This window comes from Channa argus, chromosome 14 (assembly GCF_033026475.1).
Source record: "Channa argus isolate prfri chromosome 14, Channa argus male v1.0, whole genome shotgun sequence".
NCBI classification, from domain to species: domain Eukaryota; kingdom Metazoa; phylum Chordata; class Actinopteri; order Anabantiformes; family Channidae; genus Channa; species Channa argus.
The window spans coordinates 6343338-6364058 of NC_090210.1; the positions used below are offsets into that span (position 1 = coordinate 6343338).

General features: G+C 39.3%; 3 protein-coding genes and 1 long non-coding RNA gene across 8 annotated transcripts in view; 1 reads left to right on the forward strand and 3 right to left on the reverse strand.

Moving 5' to 3' along the window:
• LOC137140617 (myomegalin-like) overlaps positions 1 to 1898 on the reverse strand; it is a 42635-nt gene extending 40737 nt beyond the window's left edge. Inside the window, exons 1-3 of one of the 2 annotated variants that reach the window (XM_067529007.1) lie at positions 1697 to 1898; positions 262 to 308; positions 115 to 182 (exon numbers count right to left, since the gene is read on the reverse strand). In XM_067529007.1, coding sequence (XP_067385108.1) covers positions 115 to 182; positions 262 to 308; positions 1697 to 1746 — 165 coding nt within the window. In that variant the 5' untranslated portion in view covers positions 1747 to 1898. Of the gene's footprint in view, positions 1 to 114; positions 183 to 261; positions 335 to 1696 lie in introns of both variants that reach the window. The other variant, XM_067529008.1, reaches the window with a different exon arrangement.
• A 3951-nt stretch (positions 1899 to 5849) lies between these two features.
• Positions 5850 to 9766, reverse strand: LOC137098449 (uncharacterized). The gene is made up of 3 exons (XR_010910612.1): positions 9311 to 9766; positions 8469 to 8553; positions 5850 to 6669 (listed from the first exon to the last, which is right to left on the reverse strand). It is a non-coding gene; the product is annotated as an uncharacterized lncRNA (long non-coding RNA).
• An 815-nt stretch (positions 9767 to 10581) lies between these two features.
• Positions 10582 to 16746, forward strand: tm6sf2a (transmembrane 6 superfamily member 2a). Of its 2 annotated transcripts, none has more exons than XM_067474571.1 (10): positions 10582 to 10877; positions 11622 to 11722; positions 11810 to 11907; positions 12031 to 12134; positions 12221 to 12306; positions 12393 to 12517; positions 13313 to 13414; positions 13523 to 13615; positions 13716 to 13835; positions 13927 to 16746. In XM_067474571.1, the coding sequence occupies exons 1-10, from the start codon at positions 10753 to 10755 to the stop codon at positions 14134 to 14136; spliced, it is 1164 nt and encodes a 387-aa protein (XP_067330672.1). In that variant the 5' UTR covers positions 10582 to 10752; the 3' UTR covers positions 14137 to 16746. The 2 variants fall into 2 exon arrangements, with proteins under 2 accessions (XP_067330672.1, XP_067330673.1); XM_067474572.1 differs by having other exon boundaries at positions 12224 to 12306.
• Positions 15982 to 20721, reverse strand: part of LOC137098370 (neurocan core protein-like) — a 37242-nt gene continuing 32502 nt past the window's right edge. For all 3 annotated transcript variants that reach the window (XM_067474569.1, XM_067474568.1, XM_067474567.1), the window contains 5 exons: positions 20520 to 20626; positions 20150 to 20232; positions 19523 to 19667; positions 18293 to 18475; positions 15982 to 17231 (listed from right to left, as the gene is read on the reverse strand). In XM_067474569.1, coding sequence (XP_067330670.1) covers positions 17113 to 17231; positions 18293 to 18475; positions 19523 to 19667; positions 20150 to 20232; positions 20520 to 20626 — 637 coding nt within the window. In that variant the 3' untranslated portion in view covers positions 15982 to 17112. The remainder of the gene's footprint in view (positions 17232 to 18292; positions 18476 to 19522; positions 19668 to 20149; positions 20233 to 20519; positions 20627 to 20721) is intronic.

Consider the following 20721-nt stretch of genomic DNA (forward strand, 5'->3'; position numbering starts at 1 on the left):
TTGTAGCAAAACAAGGATCCACAAGGGGGCACTGCAGCGCTCGCGTTCCTGATCTCCAAAAGCCAGGGTTCTGTCACTCACATCAAGCTCTTCATTCAAAATAAATGTTCTCACCTGTTCAAACTGCTTGAGTGTGTGGAGCTGAAGAGGAGGACAGTTGTCTGTTTCATCACTGCACAGATCTAACAAGAAGAAAAACAGGAGCAACCATTCAGGGGCCAAGTCATCTGGGGTGTTGCCACACAGTGAGCTGTACTGTACCTGTCATGTGATCTGAGGTCTTGGATGAGATGTTGTCTTCTACAGCACTGTCCAAAGAAATGTAAAGGAAGCACTGTCATCACATACAACACACAAGACACATGTAAAAGTTATATGCAAAACCATACGTTTTGTGGGTGTAAATATATCACACAAATAAGCGACAATCTCTCTTTTTCTTTAACTCTTTATATAAAATTGCCCTTTGTGCTATAACAAAACCACTAAAGTCTTTTGTTGTGGTTTCATTTGCACTTCTGTAGGAGGCTGAGGGTCTATCAGCAGGTCCCAGCAGGAGATTTGGAAGGACCGGATTTCAAATTGGCCTTTCAACTATCTCCTGTCGGACATTTCCAATCAGTGAAATACATCACAGTGATAATGAATTGATTATAGTCCATGCACGCACATTTTCATTAGACACTGTCAAGCTCACTAAGACAACTGAATATGAAGTGCAGAGAATATAGCATTAGACACCGACCACTTTGCTTAAACAGTGCGCCAGTCTCTGCTTTGTAAATTCCTTTGACAGCTGCGGGGTCAGAAAATGTAAAGACAGTTGCTGCATGCCAGAGGCTTAAACATTCGCAGGTGGGAAATAGTCACGCTGCATTATTGTGAAGATCAGTGAATCATAGTCACAAATTCCGTTCTTGTTAACGTATTAAAGCAAATATCAATGGCGTGGTCAATTTTTGGTTTCAGTGTGCCTGTGTGTGGGAGTGGTTTGTTGATCCAGTAACCTACATATGACACACTGCGCAGATTGAGAAGCTAAATTCATATAAGTAGCAGTTCTACAATTCACAGATCATATTCATAGGCAAAACCGTGTCCTCATCCGTTCATCTGTCAGTGCGACAACTCTGAATGATTTAGTCTTGTTGCCTCAGCACCTGATTGTATGAAGGAATTTGAGCTTGGTTATTACTTTAGGGTTTGTAATATTAGGAGCCTTCCTGGCCTTATTGTCCAAATAGACGTTTAAGTTGATTAAATATCTGCTACTGTATCTCAATTCATGTTCCTTTGTGCCAAGTAGGCCAGAATTAGCCTCCCGGAGCGCGTCCATGCTCATGTTATCACCAGAAAACCCCAATGTGCATGTTGTTTGGGAAAAATACAGACATTGGGTTCAATTTGACAATCGAAGAGCCATTTTAACCGTGACCTGCACAGCTGTAGCCTTCTACCGATCTATGAGGTATTCAGGGGGCTGAATACAACCCCATCTTACGTGGACAGAGAGGGCCGTTACACCGCAGGATGTACGACAGCTTTGAGATGGGTTGGACGACTACAAATTAACGGCACCGTGAACAGAAATCGTGATTCGAGCAGCACAACCCACGGATTATATTTAATATGCCCAATCTTTAATATGCCCTCGGTGCCAGCCCCCCTGCTCATGGTCGCTGAATTGCCGCCTCACCTCTCAGACTCTCCCCAGTTTTGCTCCGGCGACAATGAGCTGAAATCCATAAAGCCTTCTCCTTCAGTCAGCGGGCATCCATGCCAGTAAGCCGCTGCCTTCAAACCAGCCGTCCATTATTCATTTTAAGAAACACCACACAGTAACGCGTCCTCAGCGCGGCCAACGCACCGCACGCAGCTCGGGTTTGGAGGGGGTGTGTGTGAGGATGCTACAGAGCCCCCTCCCACGGAGCAGAGCCCCTGCTGTGCCACAACCAGATGAGCTGAGAGCAAGAATATGATGTGCCAAACACCGCCTAAGGATACATGAGTCAAAAAAATGATGATCTGATCATAATGATTTTCGAAGCAAAACATTGGTGTTGTACAGATTCACTCTCTATAGTGATCTTTAGCCGATGTTGTAATATTTTTAGGGTTCAAAGGGCAAATTACCAGCAGATAAATACTTTTTCAGATATGAACAAAAACAACAGTGGTGGAGGATCCTTTCGTTTGGAAGCAGCCATAACACACGATAAAAAGTCCTGCATTTAGACACTCAATAAAGGTATTTGTGTTATATCAGATAAATCTAGTTACAAATAAATAAATAGTTTAACAGCAATTAGTTGTTGCACAATTACATTGAATTTTGCTCGACTAACACACCACATCAGTTATGTTAGATTATATTTTCGTTAGTTTAAATTAATAAACCAGACAGTTACAGTGACATGTGCTGTCAGTGAGCACAGCTATAAATTAGACAATCTGAAATACTCATGTGAAGTATGATAGAATTATAATTAGGTGCATTGATTTTAAAAAGTCGAGTTTAAATGTGGACTCAAAGCAAACAAGCACAAACTGACCATAGGTGTTAGTTGATACAGTATCCAGTCACTTTTCTAAAGTTAATAGTTACTGTAAAATTCTGAGTCTGCTGATCATTTTATCTGTTTGAAGATAATGACATTAACTCTGTGGTCTGGCCCTGGGGGGTTAAGTAGACCAAGGGGTCTAGATAATATCATGTTTGCTTTAGCAGTCAGTTACAGTGAGAGAGGATGTGAAGAGAGTTACAGCCATGTCAATTTTGTTAGAGGCCACAGAACCAATGTGGAAAGTGTCCCTCAAAATGTAACTCACAGCTTTGGTTGAGTAAAGTGAGACCCTAGCTGAGACTGAGACAAAACAAAAAGGAAAAACTATTACTCTTATATATAAATATAAATATAAAAAACCTATATCTGTAGAGGAGATAAGATATTCTGTTTCTTTATTGGAAGATGGTTTGTCACCTATAAAGCCTCTTCAGTCCAATCAGCCAATAATGTGTTTCTGTGGGGGCAATGGGGCCAGTCCACCGTGGCGCCTTCCCCTGGGCTTTGGTTGCCATTTAGTCCCTTTGCAATGCTTGGCATATTCTGTATACGCTGAAGCAGCAGTGAGTTGCCTGATCAGCTGGAGAATACAGACTGGTTTTTACAATAAACTCTTGTGTACATGGTGCCTCTGTGCAGCTGTGTGGGTTTAAGCAGCCGAACTTTGACCTTTGTCAGATCTTTATGGTGAATCTCTGATGGTTTGGTTCTGTATCTTCTGTCATCCAACGACTTGATATTGCATACAGACATAGACTTTGTGTTTTACATTTTTTCTTAATGTTTTTATTGAGAACAGTTATGGTTTAGCTATAGTTTCAGCCTATTTAATAAAAGTGAACTGACACGTTTTCAGCATCATACAGCTTGTTCTTAGCATTTTCTCACACATGTAAAGTGTAATGAGTTCATCTCTGATCTTTTATGTATATGGACCTATAGTAAAAATTTTCCTTGCTTTTCATTTTTGTGCCTTAAAAAGAAAAACACACAGACAGTTATTTTGCTCATAAAGCATATTTAATACACCAGCTAAATGAAGGATTTGCACATTTCCTGTTCACATACAATTCAAATTGTATTTTTATTTATTTTTTTGTCCTTTCAGCTTATACCGTGAGTTTAGGGTCGCCACAGCAGATCATTGTCTGCATGTTGATTTGGCAGTTTTTACCCCAGATGCCCTTCCTGATGCAACCCTCCCCAATTTCTACCGGATTTGGACCGGCACTGCACAGCTGGGGATGGAAACGGGCTGTTAGGGGTTCAGTGTCATGCCCAGAGACACTTTGACATATAGCTGGGACCGGGGATCAAACCACTGACCCTGTGGTCTGTGAACAACTGCCTTTACCAACTGAGCTACAACCCCACACAACTTAAATTGTATATAAGATAATAATAATTATCACTGCATCTAAACATGTCTCCCTATAGATTACATTTTTGCAGTGAGTTTTCAGTAAGTTCTAATACAGAAATGGCTGAAAACATTAAGTGCTGACATGTTTTGAACATTTCAACATTATTAACTTTATATAGCTCCAAATATGTGGACCTCTATCTGAGTCTTTTATAAAACATGAATGAAAGTGAGCAATAAATATTAAATTAAGAACATAAAGTAATTTAGTTATTAAAATGAAAAGAAACAGCAATGGTGTAACTATTTATACAATTGGCTTTTTTTGACATCTATGATGAAACTTTACATCTCTACAAATCCTTCTTGTAGATCAGAGTGTATATTAGTTTATGCAAAAAGACCAATATATAATCCAAAGCTATAAAATAAGTTAATTAATTCATTAATCATTGCATTTCTAGATAATGCTGCAGATCAGCTGCAGATGCCTCAACAGACACCAGATGTCTCTATTAGACCACTCAGGCTTTCAGTTCCTACATACAGCTACCTCTATTCTTACAGCCTTACAGGAAAAACAGTTTGTTACAGCCATTTAATATGTAGAACACTGTCATCAGCAGCAAAGATCTTATCTGATGCCACCTTCCTCATTCATTGTCTTCAGTAAGTCCTCTTCCCAAACATAACACGGGGTCCTGTCTTGGTGCCCTGTGGCTCTGTGGAGAGGATCCAGATGGCAGGGGCTTTCTTAAAGTCACTGTCAACTATCTTGTTCTCCTCAGCCCGGGCCATTGCTTCCAACTCAGGTGAGGTTTCTGGGCACCAGTCTGCCATAAATTTATCCTTGGCCTGACAATAGTTCACCACCACTTCCTCTGGCTGCTCCCCAAACAACAAGTCTGGAACCCAGAAAGACAGAAAATCCCTGTGAGTGATATTTAACAGTGAAACAGGCATTTTTTTTGAAGAGTAGTAACAAACCTGCACAGTCATGGATGAGATCTTTGATGAGGTGACCAGTGATGGCATAAAGAACAGACAGCACGATGAAGACAGCCATGAGCAGGTAAAGGACATAGGTAGGCAAGTGGACAGCATCCCGAGAGGGGGGTACGTACGACTCAAAAAACACAGTCCCATCTTCCTCCTTGTATTGAACATTCAAGCTCTCCACTGGTACGTCCATTGCAAAGTGCTAATCTTAAGAACTGTGCTGCCAGTCAGAAATCCTCTTACTACCTCAGCGTCATCGTCGTATTGAATTCATACACTTTTTTATTATCCAATTTAAACTCAAATATGTGGCCTCAGGATATCTGAAAAAAAACAACTAATTGCTTCTTACATACACCAAGAGACTGAGGATACAAACAGCAGACAGGCAGACAAAAATTCACCAGGTGTTTTTCTACACTAGGTGCGTTGTCCAAGTTAAACAAAATGCACAACTCGGTGTCTCACCCTGATGAATTTTTCATATTGTTTCTTGTACACATTCCATCTCTGTCTGCATGTGGTGCTACCAAGATGGAAAGTAGATTAACTGCAGTGGCTTGAGGTACTCAAGGTCAGAGCAACAACTGTACAAGCTATCTATCTATCTATCTATCTATCTATCTATCTATCTATCTATCTATCTATCTATCTATCTATCTATCTATCTATCTATCTATCTATCTATCTATCTATCTATCTATCTATCTATCTATCTATCTATCTATCTATCTATCTATCTATCTATCTATCTATCTATCTATCTATCTATCTATCTATCTATCATCCTTGTGGTAATATCATTATCAAGCAGTGCTAAATATGGCGTATGTCCTATAATCCTTGACATTTACAAAGAAGGTCACTGCCCTTGACACAAACAGGTATTAGGTGGATTAATAAAAGCAGACAGGACACAAAAGGACTGTTGTATTATTGAGTTGTTTACTGGGAAAGCTTTTTCCAACACCACAACAAGAAATCTGCATGTTTGAGTCAAAAACACATCATAGAAATGTGTGATATAACATGAATATTATCCTTTTAACCATAGAACATACGCAGAAAGGACAATTCATAAGCATTTTAACAACTCTTTATTGATAGCTTTATCGAGGAGCCTGACATTCCATGACAAGTCTTTTTAAGGTCTAAAATTTGTACATTCACTTTTTGTGACTAAAAATATATGGTGGTCATTTTTTTACAATTTGCATTAACATGTTTACTGTTTGCACAACTGACCTTTACAGCATTGGAAATTGTTTGGGCAGCAAATGGTGATAATGTGCAATGTATGTTAAATCACTGAGAACGTGGACCATGTTTTTTTTACATTTTTATGAAATAATAGAAGTAATATTGGAACAAGTACAAACTGTGATTGCTTTACATAAAACAAAAATACTTTACATCAAGCATGACTACAAAGAGCAATGAGACAACAATGATCACTGACCTGAAACGAGCTGGCAAAAACTACTGAGGTTTAAACTCAAAGGGAAGTGACATAAGGATCAGGCTATGAAAAGATGTTCTTTTTTCAATGGGGTATAAGGATGCTGTGCTGCTTCTCAGTGGAGGAGGGGTGGATGGATGGCGCCATCCTTCATCCTCCTTCTCCATTCTCAGTCTGTGTTTCTGTATCAGCTTTGATGCAAACGTTCAGTTGCTGGGCTTCTTCTATTTCTTCTCCCCCTTCCTCTGAATCATCCTCAACTGGTTTGGGGCCAAGAATCCAGTCTATGAGGAGATAAAACACAAGAGTGAAAAGACATCCAAAGCTTTCTAGGGAGTTGTATGTCTTACTGTGGCACCCAGCCAATTATAACGTATTTATTTACCAAGCTAATTCTATTGCATGATGAGAAATGTGGCATTAGATGTTTTTAGCTAAAAGCATGTCTTTGCCCTTAAACTTTCTGAAAGTGTAAGATATTTCTGTGGCAGTTCAAATTTGAACTCTTATACCATTTAATGATATAACACTGGTGGTTGACCTTTGCATGCAAACATGTTCACCCAAGAAGGGGGAAAAAAGCAAAGGATAAAATGCTGATGCATCCTTTCTTTATACGGTCAGGAAGGAAAAAAGAGACTCAGGACGCCACAAACATGGACACCAGAGTAAGGAACATGATGGAAAAGAGAGGACATCATTTCAGGGTGTTTTTTCTTGGGATTACCTGTCAGGTCATGCATCAGATCTTTAATCAGGTGTCCCACTATGGCGTAAGTGGCCACTATAACCAATACCACCCCAGCCAGGACATAGACCACACTGCACGGCAGCGTTATAGCGTCTTTCGCTGGGGGGATGTAGTTTAAGAAATAGGCCTCTTCCTCCATCTTTTTGGACACCTGGAGGAGCTGACGGTGTTCAAACACAGGACGTGTGAGTTTCAGGAGCACAGCTCCTCCTGAGGCATTCTGGGACATGAGTGGTTGTTGGTTTGTGCCTTAGCAGCTTTAGTTTTGACAAGTAGATACTCTCTTTACAGGATAGTCAAAGAATGTGGCGAAACTTTGAGGCTGTTTCTGGGTGATGACAGATTTATCATCTCGTTGCAGATCCAAACTCTGTCACGACACTGTGAAAACTCTAAAAGACGGGTGACAGAGGTATATCAGAATGGGGGAGGGAGAAAAGCTGAGCATTAAAAGACTGGTAACATGTTGTGAAAAGAGAAGAAGCGGCAGGATTGAATGACAGATGGTAACGTCAAGATGGTTCCAAAAGAAATAATGTCTCTGACAGAAAAATGTAGTTCACTAGACAAGAAAAATCTGATGCCATAAGTATGCCAGTTCTCCTAATCTTTAGTCTAGACCTAAATCCTTGCATCCCTCTTCCTAGTCTTGTGGATAGGGGTCCTCTGTCAAACTTCCAGTGCAGTGAAGAGGGTGAGACACAGGAGAGGTGAATATAGGACAGACAGAGATAATAGGATTGAGTCTGTCAGAGTAATATCAGCTTTCCATCTGCAGGGATTAGAGATATGAGCAAGGAAAGGTGGACAGCAATATGCCAAAGAGGCTTATGGTACTCCACAAGCATGTAGCGTATATATATATATATATATATATATATATATATATATATATATATATATATATATATATATATATATATATATATATATATATATATATATATGATCCACATATTACAATAAACCCCACCTTCTTTGGGCTTAGAACTAGAAGGACTTTATGGATATTCAGTGCTTGAAATTCGTCTTAAGCACAGCAGATCCACTTTTTATTTTCTCTAAATATCCTGTCACATAATTTACTGATGTGACACTAATTTACATTTCCATGGTGCACTTCCTGCTTCTCGACAAGGGATGAGGTGATATTTCAAAATGCAATCTGAGTTTTGTGAGCAATAAATATCCCCATGGGTCGGAAAACTGCACATCATCAAATGTAACGCATGAAAGAATCGTGATTTTGAGAAAATGTTAGAGATGAAAAGGAACAAACGATGCAATGAATATGTTGCAGGTGTATGAGGGTAAAGAAATTCAACTCCTTACCTTTTAATCAAGTGTTGAAACAGCTCCTCAGCTCCTTTTTTGAGTTGTGAGTGAAAGGACTTCTAAATGTTGTAAGCAGGCAGCACTGAAAACAACCACAAACACACAGCAGAAGGTTAAGGTCATGCAAATGAAGGGCTTACCATACCTGCCGCTGCTTCACAGCAAAACAAGAAACCCACCATTATCATTGTTCTCCACAAATAAGTGGGCGAGTAAATTTAATCCTAAAATGCATTTTAATCCTCTGAGGTATTCTCAGCACAGCCTATTTTCTTTGATTTGAGTTTCTTTACGTTCTTCTGATCTAACACCTAGTAGAAAACAGTCTGCTTCTTCTAGGCTGTAGCTCCATCTACTTTTGGCTGCTTGGAAAGTTGGATAACCCGAGTAAGGAGAAACGTCCACTCGATAATGATGACGACTATATTAGCAAAGAGAATGAACCATGAGACCGGGTGCATCCCATAGTAGAAGACGTGCCCCATGTTGAGATGTTAAGAATGATGTCTTGATATTAAAAACCGAAGAGTGATGTGAGGCTGATGCATATGTCTCAGGGTGAGGCTGTCTGGAAAGTAAGGGAATCTGTATCAGTATTGAGGTGTTCTTCTTTAGTAATCCTTGATAGGATTTGGTTGTCACCTCCGTCACCACCTTTTCACTGACTCAGCAGACAGCAAAACAGTTCATTTAACATCATCGGATGTGTCATAAATATGGTGCAATTTGAATAGCTCATTCAAAATGTGAGCCCCAAATACTGCAACAAGACAGTTCACAGATCTTATAACACGCAGTTATATGTAATTTTTTTGTGGCAGGGAAATGCCAGACTTTACCTGAAAGAATAAATTCTTTCTCATCCACTTGCAGGATCTATTCAGTTTAGTAACAGTGGGATTCCAAATGTCTTCAAATGAAACAGGAAGCAGAAATTGGACTCCACAGAAAGCTGTTCTAATCCTAATAAAAATAACACTCAGTTATTCAGCCACATGTGCCCATGTTGACTGTGATTCCCTCAGGCTGGGGTGACCTCTTTTTTGGGTTTGTCTTCTGGCTCCATCAGCCACTTGAAGTAGGCATCGCCCAGGAGGAAGGTCCAGTAGATGACGGTTAGAGAGGTGTTTACAGTCACAATGCCGATGATTAAAGGGTGCAACATGGTGACTGACTGGATGGACTCTTTTAAAAACCTGTGTCACGTCAAAAAAACAATGTCTTCGTTGTGGGCGAAGGGTTATCTGCGTGTCTGAATGAATCACCTCTCGGTCTGCGTTTACTCCCTTCATGGATTCCCCACCCCTCTCTACTCTCTTTCCACTGGTCACTAAGTTTCTGTGGCAACAGAGGCGTAATCCTCTTCAGCCGCTTTGATACATGGGATAACGCTGCATTAGATGTAGACCTGCTTTACAAATGTTGCACATCCATAAGATGTTGTGCTATGCACCTGTTCTTTCTGTACAACGCCATATGTGAGAAGAAATGCACTGGAGCAACTGCACAAGTAATGCAACAATTATTATGGTTCTTTTAAACAACATCCCAAAAGAAGAAAGAAAATAACATAATCTATTTAGAACTTTATGTTTGCTTTTAGATTTAATCCAGAATCTAATCAAGACTAAAGACATCAGAGGGAGTTTAATCTTGCACCAAACAGGACAGATGGCTCTTTAAACAAACACCAGGGGCCACAGGAGCCTAGACAACTATTTAACATTTGCAGCATGACTGAGATTTAATAAACTCCTGTCATCACAGATTCACAGGTTCTTGGCAGTGTACTCAGACTCCATACATACTGGAAAGCAAAAGGGAAGATGAAAGACATTATGAAGGAAATACACCACTAACCACCAGGTGGCAGTCTGTACAGACACACGTTGGGTGGCAATTGGCCATAGATTATATAATTGGAATGGTTTTGTATTAAATGACAAATTGCCTGATAATTCAATATCAGCAGCTACAATACCAAAGCCAGCATACAAACTAATGCACGTTTTACGCACGACCCAGCGCTCCATGACTAGAATGTTGCACCACTCTGCCTTTAAATTTTCACTCATTATATGTGACTCCTGTGTTGAACTTTGAGACTAGATATCAGACGTACTGGAGCAGCAGGGCTTTGTTTCATCACGGAGCAAAAGGCTACGTGTGACACTCCTTTTAATTGTCTTCCCTTCGCGGCAGTGGAGCCATCATTGTCTTCTACCATGGCCCATAGACGTGTTTAGCTCGGGATATTTATATCTGCGTAATTCTTATTTATATGAACGAGATCAAACAACACGTTTCTTTAACAATGAGGCCGCCGGTAGAAGTCACCGTGTTTCTCCTTTCTCTTCTGGCTCCTGGAGTTTTGTACACCATCAACAACATCCCTGCGCTTCAGGAGTAAGTGTGTGTGTGTGTGTGTGTGTGTGTGTGTGTGTGTGAGGGTGTGTGTCTGTGTGTTTGTGTGATTTTACTCTCCTCTTGGCTTGCTGTATGGAGGTATTGCACACTGGTAAAGCTGTTATTAATAGGCTTATGAAGCGGCCCACAGCCTGAAGGAAAAGGAGATTTAGTGAAGGCGTGATTATCCTGAGGTAACCTCGTTTAAAGTTACTGCTGAAGTTCTTTAAACCTACACAGAAAACAAGATTCACTGAAGTCTTAAAATTCAACCACATGGATCTAAAGAAAACGCAAAGTGAATTATTTGAGTAAATCCACGTTCAATGAAAATGAACCATATTTAAGACTTTGAGATTTAACTATACTTGCGTGTACACCACCCACACTTACACTGAGATTTATTTAAAAGAGCAAAGTTTTGGTCCCTTGGAGTCTGATAAGGTCTATATGTCTTAGAGCTACATGCCCTTAACCTTTATGTTATTTAATTTTATGTTTCGTGATTTGGTAGATGTGGCTGCAACTACACAAACATTGTAATTATTGAATTATCTCAGTTAATTAAATATAAATATAAATGGTAAGAATTGTAAATTACACATTTTAAACATTGAGTTTATTAAGACACAGAAAATTAGTGAGTCCTTGAATCTATGACTTACAGTGTTTGAATGAATTTTTGGAAGTGAACAGATAAATCAATGATGAACTCTCACTGTCATCATGTCTGGTATTCCTCAGACCTCTACCCATCCTTGGAATGGCGATGGTTGTCCTGGGATCTGGTATTCTTCTTCTGTCCCTTGCCGTGGGAAACGTGAAAGTGGACCCCTTGTTCTATGGTATTTCCAGATAGGCACATCTAACGGTGAGGTGAAGCAGAAGCAGTAGCATGTGTTTCATTCCTTTGCCTTTGTGTCTCTGTCCAGTGTTTGCAGTCTTGTCCTTCTCCAGCATGGTGGCTCTGACTAATGCGTTAGAGCAGGATGGATTCATCTCTGGCTTCATGAGCTTCTATGTAAAGATAGTAAGACTGACCCTAAATTCACATACAGTAACCCTTTACTTTCCTTCTATATGTATTTAGGAGTACTTCATAAATATTGATTTCATTTCAGATGATAATCATCATGTGATGTTTTCTCTCCAGGGTGAGCCTCATCTGAGTACCGCTTATGCTGTTATGATGTCTTACTGGGAAGGGATTGTTCACTTTGTGCTCTTCCTCTGTATCATCCACCACATGTTCAGAGGGTAAGCTGTGGCATCACCACCGTAACTCCCTGTCGTCTGAGTGTTCAACGAGACCTCTGACAAAACCTGTTGTTTTTCTCCTCAAGCAGGAAGTCTTATCGCAGCCTGGGCCTGCTGTGGGCAGGCTCCTCCATCGCCCATCAAATTGTTCTCATCTCAGGAGTGGTCATTGGTGGGGGCTGCCTGCACAAATACCAAATTTTATTATATTGTTAGTGTTGTTGAAGACAAGTTGATATTATGTTCTTGCTTGTGTAGGTAAATATGGCTCTAACATTCGACCAGCCTTTCTGAGGAACATCCCATTCTTTTTGGTGCCTTTTTGGGCATCTTTCCTGCTGTTTAGCAGACCCAGAGGGATGCCAGTCATCACAGCAGACAAGGTACATTTTAGCAGTGGACCCATGCAGTATTTATAATATTCTAGGAGGAGTGGTTCCCAAACATTTTTGCTTGTAACTTCACAATCCAAAGCAGCGTGTACCTAGCATCATGTTCACAGGGTGCCTGTCTTTGAGCTGAGAGCAGTCATATCAAAAAAGGAGTTGTGTTGTGTGAGCTGTGAGTTTAAATTGTTTCTTTTAGATAGTTTTAGATGCTAGGAGCAGGTCATCATTACAGCACAACAGGACAAAAAAGCAAATATTAGACATAAATACTATATAGTAAAACAACATTCTTTGTTACAAAAAATACTTAAAGTTACATCAAGAAGAAATAGTGTAGGTCCCAATCCCCAGGCTAGAAAACCACTACAAATAACCACATATGATCAGCTAATTTTTGTTAATTATTTGTAGTATTACTTGTAGGCTCAAACTGATATTGGCCTATAAATTGGTAAATAGGTCAGTTATTTGTTTTTGTATATAAACACATCGTACAATGATCCCTCAAACTAAAACATAAAAGTTCTCTGATGAAGATCAAACCAACACATTAAACACTGAATTGCTGAGATTGAATTACTACATCATTGATAAAATAGGCCTTTTAACAAAAGTCCAAATACAAAAATCCAAATATCAATAAAATGCAGCCTATCAAACTTTCCCTGCTGTATAGTATGTTACATATATGCTGGTAAACCTGCCCAATCAATATAAATGAACAAGGCTTTAAAAAGGATTAAGGTACTAATATAGCTGCACTTACTGAGTGCTTCTGTGTTTTAATAGATTGTGGCGGAGCAGAATAAAAGTCTGCTGTCCCGGCCGGTCGACCTGCTTCTGTCACTTCTCTTAGTGGGAGCAATGGCCTTCTCTGTTTTTAGAGGCTTTGTGAGTAAAGTGCCATGGAAACATTTGCACCTTTTCTAGTATTTCTGCCTCTGATAAAATGGAGTAAACATGTTTCACTTCTATGTCTCTCCTCCTCCTCTGGTCCAGGTGGTGCTGGACTGTCCCCTGGACATGAGTTTCACCTACATTTATCAGTACGAGCCCTACCTCAAAGACCCAGTCGGCTTCCCCAGGATTATGGTCAGTCTGCAGAAAAATACACCAGTTCACTGAATTAAATGAAATATCCTGTGTAACACGATTATGAACTAGTGTCCCTTTTTATGTACAATTACTTCAGATGCTGATGTATTTGTTCTACGCTCTGCCCCTGCTGGCTTTCCTTATCTATGGTCTGAAAATACCTGGATGCAGCTGGATGTTGGACTGGACCATCTTCTTTGCTGGAGCTATGACTCAGGTGTTTATTATGTCTGTGCAGTTTTTCATAATCCTTGAAAAAGCTAAATGCTACATTAAATATAATGTTATTTTCCTCCTGTTCTCTCCAGACCCAGTGGTGCCATATCGGAGCATCTCTGCACTCCCGCACTCCTTTCACATATCGAGTCCCAGCAGACAAATGGTGGCCTGTTATCACCCTCAATGTTCTGCTAGCTGCTGCTCCAGCTCTGCTGGTCCTGCGCTGCCACGCCAACCCAGCCTATTTTATGAAACCTGTCCCCAAGGGACAGACCAATGATGAGAAGAAGAAAAACTAGACTGCACATCAGCCATGGACATGGAAAACTTCAAGGCTAATGTTCTCTGGGGACTCTCATTTGCACACAAACTGCATCAAATACAAGATTTCTCAACCTTTAAAACCCAGAGAAAAACTCATAGTGTTGCTCTCTGATTCAACTGTTTGAAATCAGTCACCTCGTGCAGCACTCCCTCCATGGACTATTGGACTCTGATAAGAAGGCTGTTGATGGATGTGAGGACTGTAATCAGCTCACAGTTTTCAGGTGACTCATGCAGACACCCAGTTAGTATCTCCCCAAACTACAACTACAAACAATATATAATATATACAGGTTGGTAACATGCAGCTTAACAGTGACAGTCATTGATATACATCCCTGTATGCAGAAACCCAAACGCAAACTTCAAGTGTGTTTTAAATCATGAAAAAATAATAGAAGCAACAAATGCTCCACAGAAACTGAGATCAGACAATATTTCGTGTTTCATCTGATAATCAGTTTTATCAGGTTTAAATAAGTTTAGCACAACTTATATCAGTTTATATCAGACTTTTTCCAATAAATAGATGATTTTCTTAGCTCATGTCCATCTGTACTTTCCCACTGGAACAAGCTTAAGATTGATCATAAACCAGAAGCTATCACCAACCAAGTCAACTAATCTCCTCAGCTGTCAATATTGTCCCTGCTTGGTGATGTCACTGTGCCCTATGTGTGATGAACCGCTGCAGTTGTCAAACTGATAAGAGGTGAACCCTGGATTTAGGTGAGCTGTCACACACAGCTGCAGGACATTTGACCACATGACACAACGAACAGTCGTGCGTGGCCTAGACTATTTTTTTCTTGGGTGTCACAGGGTCATTTTCAGGTAGTGAATGTAAACTGTCTTCACATGTCGTGTGTACAGCATGTAGCTACTATCAAGAACAGTCATTCAAAGTTAAACAAAGTGGGATTCTATAAGGAGGAAACCACTGTTTTTAGATGCTAAACCATGTGACATGCAATGGGTTTAAAACAAACTGACAAAATCTATCAGTTGTAATAGTAATAGTTGAAGGGAGTTGGGATTCAGAAGCTGACTGGAATTGAACTTTAGTATAAAATTAAAATCAACCTTTTAAAACAAGAACAATGACTCAACACTTTGACAGTGGTGGTTTGTTATTTATCACTGTATCCAGCTCATCCTTTGTCACTGACACAACCAAACTCAGACTATTACTTTATGTATCATAGCAGTACTGAGTAGCAAATCTAAAAAAATAAAAGACAAAATAGGAGAATTTTTTTTGGGGGGGGGGTACTCTTAGATGACATGATAGAAACAACTTATGCATGACATCACTCACTAACTAATACACAGATTAGTAAAAAACTAATGCATTATATGATGTTTACAATAAGTAAACATCCTTGTTGGCATCCTTCTGTTACGCTTTGAGCTAATTGCTCGCAGTAATGACATAATATTAAGCAGTTAGGTTTAGTTTAGTATTCTAATATTTGCTCGTTTGCATATTTGCGCTGTGAGTTAGCAAGCTCACTAATGCTGATTGTCATTATTTTTTATATTGGATAATTGACCAAAATATCAGACATTTTACTCTGATGGAGCTAAATGACCATCTGATCATTGTTGCAGTTCATACTGCTCATGGCCATACATCCAATATATTTTTTATAAAATCAAATCCACGCTTCAGTCTGCTTTGTGGAAGGGATAGAGGAAAGGTCAATGGATCACAAAAGTCTTAAGCATGCATCCTCTGGGGACTATGAAAACTTTATGACAAACCAATAGTAAATGAGGCTTGTCAGGTTAAATTTATGAATGTATGAATGAATCGTAAGTGTTGTTCGTTTTTTCACTTTATTAAGAATGAAATACAACAGCAGGACAAAAAAGTCATAAGAACACCAAAAATATGGATGATTGATCAAATATCAAAGGGACAAAAAGAGGAAAAATAGTGACATTTTACCCATTGTGTAAATATAATCGTGCAAAGGTTGAGAGTAAATCAGATACAATCAAGTGGTTATCTCGATGAAGTATTGTATAATCCCATCCAAGCTATCTATGTCAGTGGGACATATTCATTAGCTGAGAGTCCTCATGGGCATGGGGAAGTCTCTATTTAATTGGACAAGGTCCAGGTATTGATCAAGGATCAGCCAATAACAAACAGCACAATATTTACAATACAGAGATTAGAGGCAATCAAATGATTAATTTTGTTACTGTTTGATTGCTGGATTTATGTTCTGGTATAGAAAAATGATGTTACATCAGCTCTCTGAAGTATAAGTAAAAAAAGAATAGCATATTTACTAGCAAATGTTTCATAATAAATAGTAAAATTACACAAAAACATAGCAAATATTAGAAAAAACCATGTCAGTAGAATGAACCAGACCAGCTATTCAGGCTCTCTATGAAAAAAGAAACAGCTACAGTACACATACAAAAAGCTCAGCGTTACCAGGGACTAAATGCTAAACAGTGTGCTCTGTAAACAGAAAACTAGGGTGAGAGTCATTTCTCATGTAGGACAAGCAAACATTTAAAAAAAAGTGACTCAGCCTTTCTCTAAGATTCTCTCTGTACAGTACATGCATGCACACACACACACACACATGTTCACACACTGCTGTCACCAAGAGAGGGTTATGGACATGTGGAGCATTCACTACAGTGACATGTTAGGGAGGGAGAGAGTTAATTATATTTAGCGCATTAGTGTTCGCAAGGACCTTGGTTAAAGGAAGCAGGGTGAAAACAAAACAAAGCCTCAAAACACCCGAACTCAATGATGGCGTTATGTAGGTGAACTGTACGTGTTAGAGTGAGAAACCCTTATTCATCATGAGGACTAAACAGACAGCAAGGTTTAAAGCAGACGAGGAGATGAGAGTGGTGTGAAGTACTGTCTTTCTTCGTGGGCCATGATTAGCACCTAGGCGTTCACTGTATCATTTGGTTCAGTAATAGCTGTGTTCGTCCTCTCTGGCCCTGTGTCCCTCTCCTCCATGTCTCCTGTGTCTGCGGCGTTCGTGGTGCTGATTGCGGTGGTGGCGTCTGTACCGGTGTGATCGCCGAGCTAAACATGGAGGGAAACAAGTACATTTATGTGATTAGTGTCGTACATCAAACTTGTTTCACCAATTTAATTAAATCCCTGTCCACCGTTTAAATCAGTTTGTATTTGAATATCATCCTCTGGTTCTTTATGTAACCTCCTCTTGACATAGTCGTTCTTATGTTCAATTTATATATTTTAGAGACTAAGTGTGTTTAAAGGTATTTTAAGGGATGTTTGCACTATAGCCTCCGTTATACTGTCTTTGAAGCTGGTGCTAACATTACCGCCTGAGTTTTAAAATTCAAGAACAATAAATTCAGATTTCATTGCATCATAAATTTGTTTAATGAACCCATAACTAAAAACACATTCAGTAAGAATTTGTTAAATTAAATGTGTTAATCATGCATGGTACCCATAACAACATATGGCATTAATATAATATGAAGGATTAAGTGGTGAACTGGAATTTGCACTGTGATGTATCCGTCCAGTTCTTCTACCTACTTTGCTTTGAATGAAAGAGTTTGCTAATTGCCTAATTGCAATTTTATACCTTTTTAGTGTTTTGATGAAAGTACAGGAGAGAGCAATAGGATCATATGCTTACAAAAGTTCCTGAACCCGGTATTTTGTGGTTCTTGCCCACTCCCTTAAACTTCTAGGCTCCACTTTACACTCTTTGAGTGTATTATAATTTCAGTTTGGAATAGAAATAAAAACTTATTTTACTTCTGCATTAATTCTGCTTCTGCAACAGTGTTTTAAGTTGTTCTAGATGTGAACACAAAAAAGCTTGATTAGGAATTAATTAAAAACTATTTAAAATAATTATTTACAATCAGAATCTGGCAGAAGTTTAGAAACTGGGCACGGGAAATTAAAAGGAATTGGATTTTGAAACCCTTAAACCAACAAATATTGGGAAAAGGTATCAAAATAATCCAGAACATCGTTACAATAAATAATGATGATGATGATTAAAATTGGGTGTATAAAGAAATAATGCCATTCCTGTAACACCAGCCAGCTGCTAAAAAAACCTTAATACATGAGACATTAATAAAACGAACACTCACACTTTGTGCAGATGATTCTGGGTCTCTCCCAGGTCCCGTCAGCCCGGCAGCGAGTGGTAGGAATGTGACGCTGGTAGAAGCCTTCTGAGCACTGGTAACGCACCACTGAATGGATGTCATAGTGTGACCTCCTGCGACCTATCAAATGGGCATTCTCCACTGCAGGAGGGGTCCCACACAACACTGCCGACAAACAGAAGTTGGTGTATGTTGAATGTCTGTTTCACATCAACCAGAATTGTATTTGGTGCCAAAAGTGCACAACTTCAAGTAGGGAAGAAGAAATACTCATGAAATAGTCAGTGTAATATTCTGTGCTTTCACTTACTGCATCTGTTATTTATGTTATTTATAAATATTTGTCAGTTTTTTCCAAACTGTGTAAACAATCTAATTGTAAGGCACAAAGTTACATAGTGTGTTTTGCCTCTAGATGGCACCATTTGTGTTGCTGCCTCTGATTGTTGAGTTGAGTAGTGTCGAGACCACAGGAAGATAACTAGTCTCTCCAGTAGACGAGGACAACAGCCAAACCACAGAGCCATGAGACCACAGCCCGACAAATAAACACTCAAACGACTCCTTCCTCCATTTTTTCCCTTCATTTTTTAATTGCTTCTGACCATCCTCATGGGCTTCATGGCATTGCTGTTTTAAGCCTTTTCTGTATCCCACAGAGCCCCCTGCATTCACATTTATCCGACTGAGTTGGGTCACAGAGGGAAGGTGAGGGTGAGTATTGGAGAAACCTGGCGGCTCTGATAAATTTAAGGTTATCGGTAATTGGCAATAACTGCGAATACAGTTCTGCTGCCTGTACAAGTGTAAGTGACCCCAGAGGAGAAAGGGATGGCAATAAGAAGAAGATTGAGATTGGTATTTCTCTCAAAAATCAATACAAGTTTCTGACTTAACCCCAAACTTTACTTAAGTTTGTGTTTGTAGTCAATGTTTGGAGCATCTGCTGTTGTGACTTAATTGGAGAGTGACTTGAAGCAAGTCTTGATGAGAGAGAGAAATTTTTCTTCACAAACAGTATCGATGATTAATAATCCATTCAGGAAATGGTTTTTTAAGCTCTAAAAGAGAAAGACTAATCCTTGACAGCAGCTATTATTCCTAAACTAATTTATAATTAAAGAAATAAAATAGAAAAGGTTTAACTTTTTTGTTAGTCTCTACTGTGTGCTGCTTGGTTACATTCAGTCCAACAATATCACTGTACTGTACCTGTGCCTTTCTTGCAGATGTAGGGCAGGTTGTAGTTGCAGGGCACGTCGTTCCACTTGCCATCCTCATGAGCAATGGTCACCACACAGTCCTCGCCACCTGCGAAGAAGTTATCCGGCTGGCTCTCCCTCCAGTTCTCATAAACCTGCACATCAGCAAACAACAAAGTTCAGCTCTATTTGCTTTTTTTGACACTATCGACACCTGTCTGATCTTTCCTTCATTTTGTTAAAGCAAAGATGAACTCTGGTATTTTCTCATCACAGCTGTTTGCAAGATTACATATGATATTTTGCAGATAAAGGGGAACACTGTAAACTCAAAATTCAATTCTTTAAAGGCTGTAAAACACATGTTCTCAATTAGCTTCTAATTATGAGAATTATGGTCTTTTATGAATACAATGTTCTCAGCCAAACAAATATTTTTGCCTTTTTCATGACAAATATCTGAATATCAACATCAAACCAAACCAAACCAAACCAACACAGTCCAAATGAAGTTTGAGTTAAACTCTTAAAACTGATCATCGTTTCTTCAAAATGTTAGCTTTAATTGCTGTTCATCATGAATGACAAAAACTTTTCATGAAGTTATTCATAGATGGCTGCACAAGTGAACACTAACCAGATCATTTCCATCAGTCCACTGAAAGTCCTCCTCCACTGTGCGATCATTCAATCCAATCCACGCATTGTCATGGCCCAGACCTGGAAAAAACATTATTTGATCTAGTCACATTGCAGAAATTGTCGTCCACATATTACACTTAAAAACTCACGGACACATTGTATAACTCTTTAGAATTCTACATGAACTGTCTTTGCATCACACAATAAATTATCGATCTAATGTAACATGTTATTTTAGTTTTACCTTGCCTCTGCTATGACATTTATACTACATATAGCTGCATTTGGGTTTTTCTTTAGTTGTTTCCCAGAATATTTGTTCTTTGTATTAGTGTACATGTAGGTGATGAAAGAATGACACATACCATTGATAAACTCCTGTTCAGTAGCTGAGATGACGCTACTGAGGTGGGCACTGTGCTCTCTGCAGTCTTTCTCTGCATCCTCCCAGGTGTGTCTGTGGGTAAAGTACCTGTGGGACAGCGCAGTGAAAGTGGATATAAAAATACATATTTCATATGTTATGCAGCAAGACAAGTTTAAATGGTGCAGAGCGCTGCAGTAAGT

Excerpts from the sequence above, each read along its gene's own strand:
- tm6sf2a (XM_067474571.1), top strand. The coding sequence starts at position 10,753 with ATGAACGAGATCAAACAACACGTTTCTTTAACAATGAGGCCGCCGGTA. Across the intron at positions 10,878-11,621 it reads AACATCCCTGCGCTTCAGGA|ACCTCTACCCATCCTTGGAA; the intron begins GTAAGTGTGTGT and ends GGTATTCCTCAG. Across the intron at positions 13,415-13,522 it reads TCTCTGTTTTTAGAGGCTTT|GTGGTGCTGGACTGTCCCCT; the intron begins GTGAGTAAAGTG and ends CCTCTGGTCCAG.